The sequence below is a fragment of the Egretta garzetta genome, unplaced genomic scaffold, assembly GCF_000687185.1.
Source record: "Egretta garzetta isolate BGI_Z169 unplaced genomic scaffold, ASM68718v1 scaffold59, whole genome shotgun sequence".
NCBI lineage: Eukaryota > Metazoa > Chordata > Aves > Pelecaniformes > Ardeidae > Egretta > Egretta garzetta.
The window spans coordinates 4,510,344-4,523,294 of NW_009267230.1; the positions used below are offsets into that span (position 1 = coordinate 4,510,344).

The 12,951-nt window shown below is 36.0% G+C and overlaps 1 protein-coding gene across 3 annotated transcripts in view; it reads right to left on the reverse strand.

Moving 5' to 3' along the window:
- The window catches only part of NUP155 (nucleoporin 155), a 33,302-nt gene that overhangs the window by 18,248 nt on the left and 2,103 nt on the right, over positions 1 to 12,951 (reverse strand). The window contains exons 2-16 of one of the 3 annotated variants that reach the window (XM_035902677.1): positions 11,765 to 11,905; positions 11,326 to 11,422; positions 10,120 to 10,190; positions 9,415 to 9,507; positions 8,434 to 8,600; positions 7,883 to 7,988; positions 7,232 to 7,305; positions 6,830 to 6,921; positions 6,602 to 6,699; positions 6,355 to 6,507; positions 5,365 to 5,465; positions 3,757 to 3,927; positions 2,599 to 2,709; positions 1,604 to 1,698; positions 8 to 96 (exon numbers count right to left, since the gene is read on the reverse strand). In XM_035902677.1, coding sequence (XP_035758570.1) covers positions 8 to 96; positions 1,604 to 1,698; positions 2,599 to 2,709; positions 3,757 to 3,927; positions 5,365 to 5,465; positions 6,355 to 6,507; positions 6,602 to 6,699; positions 6,830 to 6,921; positions 7,232 to 7,305; positions 7,883 to 7,988; positions 8,434 to 8,600; positions 9,415 to 9,507; positions 10,120 to 10,190; positions 11,326 to 11,422; positions 11,765 to 11,905 — 1,659 coding nt within the window. Of the gene's footprint in view, positions 1 to 7; positions 97 to 1,603; positions 1,699 to 2,598; positions 2,710 to 3,756; positions 3,928 to 5,364; positions 5,466 to 6,354; positions 6,508 to 6,601; positions 6,700 to 6,829; positions 6,922 to 7,231; positions 7,306 to 7,882; positions 7,989 to 8,433; positions 8,601 to 9,414; positions 9,508 to 10,119; positions 10,191 to 10,930; positions 11,295 to 11,325; positions 11,423 to 11,764; positions 11,906 to 12,951 lie in introns of those variants that run through there. The other 2 variants (XM_035902679.1, XM_035902680.1) reach the window with 2 other exon arrangements.

Genomic DNA, 12,951 nt, shown 5'->3' on the forward strand with positions numbered 1-12,951 from the left:
CACTTACCGGCAGGCACAGGAGAACCCAAAGTAAATCCAACGTTGCTTGGAGGAGGCAGAGCTGATGGAAATCTCATTTGTGCTTCTCCACCATACCTAAAGTTTACGTGCAAAGACAAAAATCCCTCATGCTTCATACACAGTCAATTTCATTCTCATGTCTTTCAGAATTAACAGCAATTTTGGGGTTCTTTTAAAATGGGGAATAAAAAAAACCAGCATAACTTTTCAGAAATATCTGTGAACGCATGATACTTCTGATGGAAAACTAACTGAATACATGCCATATGAAAAGCATTTACATATGCAACTGCAAGAATAAGTTAGTTGAACAACTAAGGTTTTTTTTGCAGATCTTTTAAGTTCTGTGGTGATATGATATGATCATGCTTTAAAGAGAAATTTACCAATTCTTGAAATCAGGCTTATGGTCTAGCATCTTTTTAAGGTTTGCCTCTACAGGAAAGTGGAAAGGAGGACAGGGACAAGATGACCCACACTTATCCTTCTATCGACCACAAGTAATTTCTATCCATCTCCCTCCCATAGTGCTACATAAGCACTTTGTTATGTCTTCCCTTGTTAACACCCATCTCTCCAGAGTTATCATCCACATCTTCTCTCAGATCTTATAATGCAATTGAATTAAACAAACAGCAACTATTCACAGTCTACTGAGATTAGCTGACTTCATCTATGTGACACCTGCACAAATTTTGGAAAAGAACAAGCAAGCTTTTGGGAACATAACACTTGAACTCTAGCACAAACATACAGTCAAGGCTGCATATTTTATCATCAGTCTCAACAGCTGTATCTTACCAAACCCCTTTTTTCCTCCAGGCTACATACTCTGTGAGGGCAGCCAAGAGACCCACAATATACCAACTTGTTTAAGGCAGCTAATTAAAATATACATATCTGCACCACGTCGAGTATACACAGTTCTTAGGATGCACAGATGCCAATTTAATCCTCCAGAGTGGAAACCCATACTTCCTCACTCAATTTGTAGTGGAAAAAACCAACACCCACCCACCCCCAAAACAAAACCAAAAAACCCCCCCATTCTCTATGACCAAGAGCCATCAGGCCCTGCACAGTGTAGGTCCATTTGAATATAAATTTCCTCAGTGTAATGGCATAAATAAGCATAAATAACTACAGTATGTTAAGGAACAAAAAGCCAAACAACAACAACAACAACAAAAAAACCCCAAACCTCACAATTTAAAAAAATGGTTTGTTTTTTTTCCAGATGTGTTGGTCTCATTAAAGACATTACTACACACCGTACTTCAATGAACTGGGATATTATGAAGATAAGTGCATTTCAGGCAGATTAAGCTACATTTTCAATAGCCTCCTCTACATGTGGAACACAAGTCTCCAAGAGGGGAACTAACCAGAAATCACCATTACAGGAAGCCTCCTTTGTTGATGAGCCCTAAGTGCAAAAGCATATTCCACCAGGTTTAACGGTCTATGCTCATTTTAAAACAATGCTTGCTCAGGCAGCAATTTAAAGAGCCTGTAGAATTTATGAGTGGCTGTAATGATCCTGAGCATACTATTTGGAACAACCTACAGAATTCAAACTTACCTGAAGAATGCTCGAGTAGCCCAGGCAGATACTTCTCTATCACATGCAGCATTAGAACAGGCCAAGATAAGGCAAGTGGCACAGGCCTGATCCTCCTAGAGCATATTATACTATTAGTGTGGCAATTTATATAAAGTCAATAAGAAAAGTATAGAAGTTATATTGTTCAGTAACTAAACAAAAAATACTTTTTGCAACATTTTATTTAGAAAACAAGGAAATCAGCTCTTCCCACTTATAGACAGGAAGTGAATCACAGTGAGGCATCCCACTGTAGCAGGTAAGTTTTTGTTATACACAGTTTTTACAAACTCAGTACGATTACTGGTAGGAAACTATCCCACGTCTGTCAATTATAACTAAGACTCATGCAATTTCTACAGAAATGTAAATTAAGACAGTGTTTGAAGAAAAAAATTATACAAATAATGGTTTGCATATTCTAATGGCATGTTAAAATAGCACTTACTATGTCCTATCAAAGCACAAGAGAATAGATTACAATGACACTCACTACAGATACTAATCACTACTAGCCAAATTAAAATTGTAATCTTCCTTCCTGCTTGTTTGTTATTTACCTTAAACAAAAAAAAAGAGACCAATTATACACATTGCTACTGTCCTTCAAAATGCAAAAACCTCTTGTAGTAGTAGTAATTTAACTTTTTTGGAAACTCCTCCCCTGCTCTCAGATGAACTCCTTTCCTAAACTAAGAGCTGCATTATACTTCTGCATATGTGTAAGACACATAAGAATTTCAGGGAGAGTAAATTACACCTCCATTTTTAGATATCATAAAATGAGAAGTTATTTCTCATTATACAATCTTGTTTTATGTGGACAATATAGGAGGAAAAGCTAATACTTTAATCGATGAATGAAATTTTAACTAGACATTTATAGCAACAACAAAAAGTTGCTAGAGAAAGTGATTAGACTTACAAAAACATTACAAATCTTCCATTTTTCATAACAGGTCAAAAGACCTTACCTGATGCAACTTGAAAAATCTTTCAATCTCTTCTCCATCTCCACCTATATTGCTAACAAGTAGATGCCGCAGCTGATCGACAGGTCTGAGTTTATGAAACATAAAGCTCCCCTAAAAGTAATCCAAAATAAATCAGAATAAAGTTGTCTTTAATCTGCCATCCCAGCACCTCCTCCTCACAATGCTTTATCTTTAGCATTCTGACTTTTGCTTTGCTGCACTATTGGATCAAAGTATAACACGAATGCTGCCTAAAGCCCAGTCCCCATTTACATGCAGAAAATGCCCTAGTGAGTCTACAAAAGGCACGAAAACCACTGCAATGGCTATAAACTCTCCATAGACTGTTAATAGACTGTTCTTAGCCTAACACGAAGCATACAATACAAACATATAGAAAGTTTATGCAGAAAAGAAAGGCTTCATGTATCTTGTAAATCCTCAAAACTGCCTGGAAAAAAAAATGCTTGACGAATTCAGGATCAAGGGCATGTTAAGACTCTACACTCAGTCATCTTGCCTGCATCCATACTAACTGCTGGAGGGGGTCCAATTAGTGCTTTTAACAAAACAGCTGCCATAAACAAATGCAGATTGAGTCTAGAGTTCGCAATACATTAATGATCAAACTTTTTTTTTTAAAAATTGCCTATTGGTTAATATATTAAGTGCCCTAAAATATTGTTAAATGTCATCAGAAAAGTGAAGCAGGGAAGTCAATTTTTTTTGTGGGTTTTGTTTTTTAAAACCTTTTCAAAAACCCTCTGGGGACTTACTCTATGAAAGAAATTACTTATTCAAATTTCAATTGCCAACAATATTTACTCAAATTACACTTTCTGGGCAGCCAGTGTCTGTTTCAAGTCAATATAATCATGAGTATAAGCAAGGTTAAAAGAACTTCTCAGATGATCTGTATCTACAAGGGTCTCTGGAGACCAACAAAAATTATTAATACACTGACCAAAAGAAGCTGGCCCAGTAGCTTTGTGTAAATTTAAAATAGGTACAGATGGTTTCAGCAATCTTCCTTACTCCTTTTTATGTTCAGAATACAACCCTTAAAACATATCCAAAATGAATAAACATTTACAGGCTCAGTCTTCTGACTTTATACTTAGTCTTCTGATTTCCTGTATTAAGAAAAGTAATACCCACCTGGGCTGAAAGCAAAACAAACTTCTTAGGTGGCAGCATGTGCTGCTGCACAACAACAGGTGAATCAGTTATTGGAATAATGTCTTTATTTAGCGGTGTTACAATCTTCTGAACCTTAAATTCATCAATGGCAGAAAGAGCCCATGAATGTCCATCAACACGGCTGGTCATCTGAAAAACAGATAGATATTAATCAAAGCTTGGTAACAGACATGGATTTTGTACATCCATGGTGATATTTTACTATTTACCATTTAAAATTACACAGAATAGAATCTACTCTTGATGCAAGAAAACCCAAAGAAAATAAGCAAGTTCTTGTCTAACAGAAGGTTACCACCAAATTTACAGCTATGCATATACTGCTGCTTTTGGGAGACAGGGATAGTGTTTTGTATTTAAATGTAAAACAACTTGCAAAGTGGGATTCTTTAATGCTGCTACAATACAAACAGCAACAATCCGCTAACCATATCGGAACTAAGTACCAAAGTTATCATGAATTTAAATTATTTCTTAGAGAAACAAAAAATGCTGCAACTGAATCATAAAGGTTTACAAGACCTTCACAGTCTGCAGTAGTACTTATATAACTCAAGAAGAGCCATATGGTAGTGAACACATTCCAGAAAACTATATATGCTAACAAGGAAGAACTGCTGCTCAAGAACAGGCTGCCATTTTGTTTGGGAAACGTAGCTGCCTGTTACTGTTAAATGCCTTGGAAAAAAGAGAGAGGTCAGCACTTAGAATATTTATGTGTCAGTTTTTGCAGGGAAGGGATCTGGAGTAACTATAAAGCTCCTTTCTAAGTTATTAAAAAAGCAGATCAAAACCCGACTTTGAAACTTTTCACTTACAGAGTCTCTCCATTCACTCCAACTCTACCAATGCTCCTCCGATAATACTATTTTTAACACGTGACTCTCCTCCTTGAGCGGAAGACTTAAGACTTCTGTCAGAGCTGGGTTACATGAAATGTTCTCCCTAAACTGACACAGAAGGCAACTAACCCCCTCCAAACCCCTCTTACAAACCAACTTACGTACCAATTAGGAAAAAGAAAAATCAGGTAAAAAAAAGGTGAAGTAATGGAGAGACTAATTATGACTGAAGTTTAATGAAGATGCAGAATATCAGTTTAAATAAAGAAACCCAAAGTCTCTAGCACCTACATTTTAAACAATCTTTGCCAAATTTTATCCTCATCAACAAACACCACCATGGACTATGTCTTCTTGTGCTTGGGCACAATATGCTGCATCCTATAGACAACACTATTTTCAAATACATTAATTAGAAGTCAAATCTTAGAAGTCAAGGCAACTGCTTTTGATAGATAGCTTGCAACAAGCTACAAAGTATGGCTGAACTAGGAATTCCTATTAAGTGATCAATTCACATGCGCTAACAAAACTGCCTACTAATATTTTTTTTCTTTGAAGCATATTGATAAGTAGCTTTGTAAGCATTTCCAAACTCCTCATGGAAGTTTTCTGTGAAATACCCATTTCCTGCAGATAGTACTATTCAAGTATCTGTTATCAGAAAGAAAAAAAAGAAAAAATCTAGATTCTATCAAAACTGTATAAAAGTTTACTTTAATACCTGTGTTTCCATCATTGGCTTTTGAAAAGGGAAAGAATCATGATTGATACACCACAGGATGTCATTATCCTCATTTTCTGAGGCTGCCATCAGCAGGACCCCTAGCAAGAAGACCGATATTAAGTTTGTATTAGAAGCAATAATCATGCATTAGATGCAAATTCATTAATTCATTCCATATTTAGTAAAAATCAACCTTTAAGTCCTAATTATACAATTTCAACAAATAATATCTCCTGAGTTTGTACATCATAGGGTTCTTCAGAATGTCACTTTTAACACCATTTGCATCTACTCTAAAAGGTACAAACAAAAATGAGCTTAAAATAGGTAGAACATGCCTCAAAAATCAGATGTTTAAACAGATCATGGGTGAAAAAACATCTGGAAATTACTTCAAGGATAAAAACCAGTATGTATGACTAAAAGGGTCAGCAACATGAGAGACATTTTCCCCCAGGCATTTCTGCAGCACTTTTAAAAACTTAGCCTACAATTAGAAGTGACATAAAGCTGGAACCGTCTGGCAGCTGTTTGGTATCTTATATAGTACGAGTAGATTAATGAGTTAAAAAATACACAACAGTCAGCACATACTAAACTAAGCATGAGAGGCACTAACTATGTAAGAAGAGTATTCTGTCCCCTGCTTTCAAGAACTAATCACACATGGCTAGAGAAATGTAGGCAAATTTGAACACATTAAATCTATTTTATGGGGAGATTAGAAGGAGCAGAAGTTGATCAAGACATGAACAGAGTTCTCTGCACAAACACCGCACCTTGCAGAACTAAATTTGAAAAATATGACAACCTTCCACTTTCAAAAACTCTCCCAGTAACACACAGAAGCCATGCTTAGCTCTCAGTTATTCCCACTGCTTCAAACTCCCCAGTGTAAAAAGTGTAATAGCAACTGTCACAAAATAAAAATAAATAAATAAATAAATAAAAATATCAGTCTCATCTGAGCTGTGTTCCACTGCTTACCTTTGCTATAAAGAGCTCTGTGAACCTTTGCAGGCTTCTCCACATTAGAAGAAGCTGAAAATCCAGGTGGCAAACGGACATGAACTAAGGTTAAAATGGAGGGACGAGCTGTTGGATGTTTAAATTGTGAAGTACTGAAATACAGTCGGACACCTGAACAAAAGATAAAAAAGGGTCACAAATTTGCTAAACTGTGCAGATGCCATTTATTACTTTAAAAAGGGGGGAATTAGCATTGCTTTCTTACCTGCATGTGTGATTGCTAGCAGTTGACAGTCTATGGATTCAGAATTTTCAATCACTGCTATTTGAACAATAGGCTTAAATACAGAACGATCTATTGTTCTAAAAAACAAAAAAAAAATCCCATGCGCTCTCAATCCAAAGAAACAAGCAAACAACATTCTTCAAAAATCTAGCATAAAACTGTTGGCCTTAAAGGAAGCCTCTTATATTGTAATTGTCATAGACATACCTGGCAATGCTCCCAGCAGCAGAAACTATAGCATTTTGTGAAAGAGAAGTAACCCTGGTCATTCCTTGACCATCTTGTCCCAAATCATAAACCTGCAATTCAGTAATACAGCTTAGTGATTTACAGTTGAATTAATGAGTACAGCCTCACCTATCAAGCAGCAACTAAAACTCTATTTTTATTTCATCCTCCTATTTCTATATAACTGAGGGGGAAAAACAAAAGGCTACTCTTTCCTCAGAACAAAGTATTTTAGGTCTTTAGAACACACTTTGTTACAGAAAGATAAACTGGAATAATAGCCTGACACACGTACAGAGAATACCCACGTACTGAAGAAAACTGTAAAAGTTATAAACACATTAGTAACATAGCCAGCAGTCATTAGAAGAAGTCACGTACTTGTAGCACTCCTTTTTCTGAGCGGGTGTATAAGATATTTCGAGAGTTGTCAATGGCGATTTGAACTACAGGATCTGGGGAGGGGTGGAAAAAAAGGGAGAACCAGCAAATCAACACTGGATTTGGTGAAAACAAGTTTAAGACGGAATACCTATAATTAACTGCAAGTTAACAAAAGCTGCAAGAGTTCCATGCAGGACTCCTACTGGAAGTCATTTAAAACAGCAATCAATTTCACACAATTATTAGTAAACTAAAAAACCAAAACCAACCAAAAAAACCAACCCCCCAAAACCCCAACAAAAATGTTTATAATAATTTCAAATTAATTTTTCATGAAACAGTGGAAGAGGGTGAAACTACTTACTTAAATATTCTACTGTTTGCAGTGATACCCCTAAGCACATATTAATTTTGTACTACAGAACAGTAACTTTAGTCATAAATGTCAAACTTTCCAGGCTTTGGTAACTATATCCTGAACTAGACATAAAAACAATTGACCTGATCTTTATAATCATCAACCACTGCAAGTTTCATTGACAATAACTAAAGGCTCTGAAGGAGGAAACTATGCATTCTATCTTCTTGGTAGTATTATTTAACAGGTTACAATAACTTATTGGGTATGTCTTTAACATCAGTACTTACCATCCTCTGAGAAAGTGAACTGTAGCAATGAAGGAATAAGGAAAGACAGCGCGCTCTTTGAGTGATTAATTTTTCTACAGCGTTGGCTAAACCAGCCTGCTTCAGCCTACAATTTAAAATAAATACAGTATAGAAAGAAAAAAACAAAAACGCCAAACTAGTAGTTATATTGAAAAAGTTGTTAACAGGACAAGTATGAAAACAACTAAAAATCTAACTACACGCCACTGATTTAATTGAAAAAGTATGTACTATTCAACTGATAGACATAGGTGATCATTAAAAAGGAAAATTTTACACAAAAAAGGGTGCAGGATGTCAATTTTATTTTTGAAGTTGACCAAAGCTGCATTGCTTTTTTTCATATACTTACTACTTCTTCAAAGAAAACGCATCTACACTAAGACGTCAGAGCTGTTGTGCAACCAATCCATGCAACAAAATTATGGAAGAAAAAAGATAGCAAACCTGACATATTTTAGAACTCTCAGTGCCTAGATCCCACAACCACGAAATAATGAAAGATGCCTGTGTGTAAAATCTATAGTCACCTGGTATGCTACTTCATATAAGCAGCCATCTTTTCCAGCCAAAAATATACGCCCGTTATCAGTAGATGTTATTGCCAGAATGTAAGTATTGTCAGTAGGGAGCGAATAGAGAGGGTCTGGTAGCAGCTGCATTCCACCAGACATGCTGTCATTGAGCGATCCAGTACCTTAAAGAAATAAATAAATCCTCTTTAGTTCTTAAGTTGTTCTAACAAATATTACAGGTACCTGTGATAAGAAGCATTTCGGAAAACGGGAAAAGTTACAGCAAATTTCATAATTACTAAACACATTCTGGAATAGCTGTTCTCCAAAGTGAACTGCACAGTAACAAATCCTGGTTTTGAAAGAAGTAAAAGTAAATTCTAGGTATAAGTTTCCAAGTAAGGAAATGCAATGTTCTTCATTTCAACACATTGTCATCTCCTCTAAATTGCAATGTCTAAACCATAGATTTCTACTTTCTTTCCTCTTCTACATCAATCAAGATAGTATAAAAAGAGAGCAAAAGATTGTAATCCTTTCAGTTTCTCCAAACAATTCTGTATTTTCTCTATTAATATATATGGCATAAAAACCCCATGATACCAGGTTCTCTATTTCTGTGGCTGGAATACAAATGCCAACAAGTTAGTGAATGGTGTTCACCAGTTCCAAGATTCATGCCCATCTCTTCCCTCCGTCTCCAACATGTTGTTTAATTAACAGCAGTACCTGTTTCAAAAGCTTTTTTAATGTTAAACAGGTGAATAATATAACTCAATGCTCCTATGGGAGTCCACGATCCAGCAAGTGCACACCCCGTAAAAATTGTTTCCCCCCGTCAGTAACATGATTTAAAAATTAGCAAGGTGCTTAGCACATGCTCCTGTTTTTCTTTTTTCTTCTTTTTTTTTTTTTACTTTTTAAATGGCTGCTAATAAAACAGCCATGTATACTTGTTAGTGCACAACTGAGAATGGGGGGAGAAGAGAGAATTACCTCCTTGTATATTGGCACAACTGAGTCCTAAAATCACAATATCCACAGGTGTAGCCAGAACAAGTAAGTGTCGTACATGAGGCTGGAAGATACCTAAAGAAGAGGAGAAAATACGATTTTTCTTTGCAGCCAACCTCTCAGATCACAATGAGGTACCCAATGTATCCATTGGAAAGACATATCAACTCAGAGGGAAGACTCTTATTTAAGGCCTAATGATCTGTAAAACTCTAGAATGAGAAAAGAAGTATCAGTCAGCAGTTTGGCTTCCCATTCATGAAATACAGGATCTTTAAAACGACATTTTTCTTATAAACACACTTCTTTTAAATTCAAACCTACTGCCAATTCAACTTTGACTTCAATGTTATCTAAGCAGTAGCTACCAAAAGAACTAGTGGGGCTAGAAACCAGGATCTCATGAAAGTTATCACTTGAATGTGTAAATTTATACACAGTACAAATCTTAAGAGTATGATGTGGAAAAAAAATGCAAGCTTATCGGCGTAAATGTTTATTAAACTAGACATTATGTTTGGATTATAATTAATTTAATAATTCAAAAACCGAAACAAACCCATGTATCTTGTGTATACATCTACACACACATACAAAACACAGATTTTCACATATGCATCTATTAAAAAAAAATATATAGAAGGTTCAGTAACTGCCTAATTCTAGTCACTGTCATATACTCCTTACCTCCCTTTGGCTTTACAAGACCCACTGCAAGAATAGTTTCACTAAGGCCATCAAAATAAGCCAGATCTCCCCTGTCAACAAACAAGAACAAAAAAAAAAAACCCTACATAAAACTTGTCATATAGTGTCACATAATAATAAAGTAAATAAAATCAGATTCTGTATATTTAAAAATTACTAATGCTTATTGTAACACTCTGAAGCCATCTATATATTTTGCTTTGGGTGAAAGCAGGTCCAGCAGAATGGAATGAAAGAGAAGTTTCAGAGCAAAACTACAGAAGCAATCAGTTGAGCTGCCTGAAGCCCCTGTAGCTGAGCTTCAAACCTGAAACCCAACTGCAGTCTTTTATATTTTTGGATTTTGTTAATTCATACAGTCAATTATACAGTTAATTAACGTCAAGAGGGAGGAACTTATATGTTTTCCTTCCCCCCCCATGAAAATTATCTGAAGCAAGAATTCCCAGCCTCCTCCACAGCACCTTATGATTAACACCATGCAGTGTTGTTTTATTTGGGCAATGTATTTAATACACACAATGCAAATGTATGGATAGGAGCTATATAAGCCACAATCTGAACTTCAGTCTTCTTAGGAAATGCAACAATATATATAAAGCAATTCTTACTACTAAAAGAATCCTTACTGTATAGGCAAATAAAGTAACCAACCTGCAAATTACATATCACATATCATTGCCATTTGAAAATAGAATGAAATTATTTTCAGTTTTATGCATCTTTAAAATAAGCTAGGTAGAAGAGCTTCAATCACAGTATTTCAAAGTATTAATGCTGTATTACTTACCATTGTGGTAATGATTGGCCACTGTACATGCATCAGAGTACTTACTAAATCTACTTAGAAAAATTAGGCAGTTAGTGTAATTTTTTACTACTTTTTTGGCATAAGCATAGCCCTAGCATAAACACAGCAGTAACTTTAGGATATTAGCTATGTCTAACCCTAAGCAAGTGCATTTTCCTTTCTTTTGTCTCTAAATGATTTGGCAGCAATATTAGTAACTCAGAAAAATCCTTAAACACTTATTATTCAAGTTTTAGTAAAACCTAAAAGAAATCAAGGTAAGTTAGACTGAATAGCACACCTCCGCACTACAATAAATGATCTCGCACTACTGCAGCTGCTTTATTCTGGTGCAATACCAACCAAATATCTCCAGGAACATGTTTTCTACATACCCATCTTCATAGTTCCACATAAAAATGTCACTGTCGATGGTCAGCCAAGCTCTGCTGATTTCTGGAAATACTCCCATCATACAATTGCACTGCATATCTGATGTACTGCTGATGTAAGGACTAAATACATTTTGGCTAACAAAGACAAAATAACCTTTGGACCATTTAAAAAAAAAATCACTATTTCTTTATATACAGTAGTACACAAACTATGTGTCATAAACATTTGAAGTTCTTCATACAGAAACTAATTCCACCAGCAGCTCTACACAAATGGACCTTGTTACCACTTGGACCCTTATGAAAGGAAAGTGAACAACATCAAGGTTCATTGCTGGGAGTCTGAAAGAAAGATTGGGGAAGAAGATTATAGAACAAAAAGGTTTGTTTGTAATATTATGGCTTACACAAACTAACACATTATTTTTCATAAGGATACGTCCAAACTGCTCCACTAGCTCTGGGGGAAGTGGGACTCTGCGGACTGAGCTGATCTCTGGAAGATTAGGTATTGACAGCAGACCTGGTCCTTGCAAAGGATAATCCATATCTGACATACCAGAAACAGTAGGGCTACCTGCAAGTAAGAACAACAAAAAAGATTAGACTTCTTAGAATGAATGAAAAATTTACAAAAAAAGGTTTATATTCACTTTCCCTATCTTTACTTGATTGTTTCCTAATCTGTGAAATCTAAATTATAAAAATCACAGAATCATTTAGGTTGGAAAATACCTTTAAGATCATCAAGTCCAACTGTTAAATTAGAATAATTGCATTTCCCATTTTACTTTAGATGAACAAGTCAGACCTTCAGATTATGCAGAAAAAATGCCTTGGCACTGCAGAGACTTTAAGCATATAAATATCACTACTCACAAGATATGTACGAAAAAAGGATTCTGTAGGAGTAGGACCATAAACAATAAATCTAAACCTCAAATCAGACATGAAGAAACAGATTTGCAAACAAACTCTTAAACTCATTTGGACCCCAATCTACTCTTCACCCCACTTTACTGTGATACTCTCTAGCTCTTTTTTCATTGTACGGGCAGACATTAAACATGCCACGTGAACAAGCCAGAAGTGTATTCCTTCACCTAGAAAAGCTCCCGGTATCAAGTTAAAGTACCTATACATACCCATTATTTTATTTTTTCTGATGTGTATCCATGATGCTGCTAGAGCAGTTACACTGTGGCCATAAACATCACATTGTATCATAATAGAAAATGGATACTTTTTGCTTGTGTCCTGACACCCACTAGATACATACTGATTGGGTCACCTACAGCTCTAGAGTGCCTCTCCACAGCCCACTTTGCTAGACACCAATGAAGTAGGAAGTGTTGTCTTGATGTTTTAAGGAGAACTGCACGTGACACACAGCTACAGACAAATGAAAGTCACTCAAAGAGGATTAAAAGCTTTTCAGGCTGCTTGTAACTTAGGGATGGTGCTGGGCATTTAGCGATCAGAGCATTCTGTAAGAGAGATCCCAATAGAGAGAACAGAAAATAACTACCGTTTTCCTCACCTTCTTAAGGAGGAGGGGCTGAGGAGCCAACCCAAGCCCGCTCCTCCCGCAGTGCTCCCCCATAGAGAGACCCCACATCCACGACT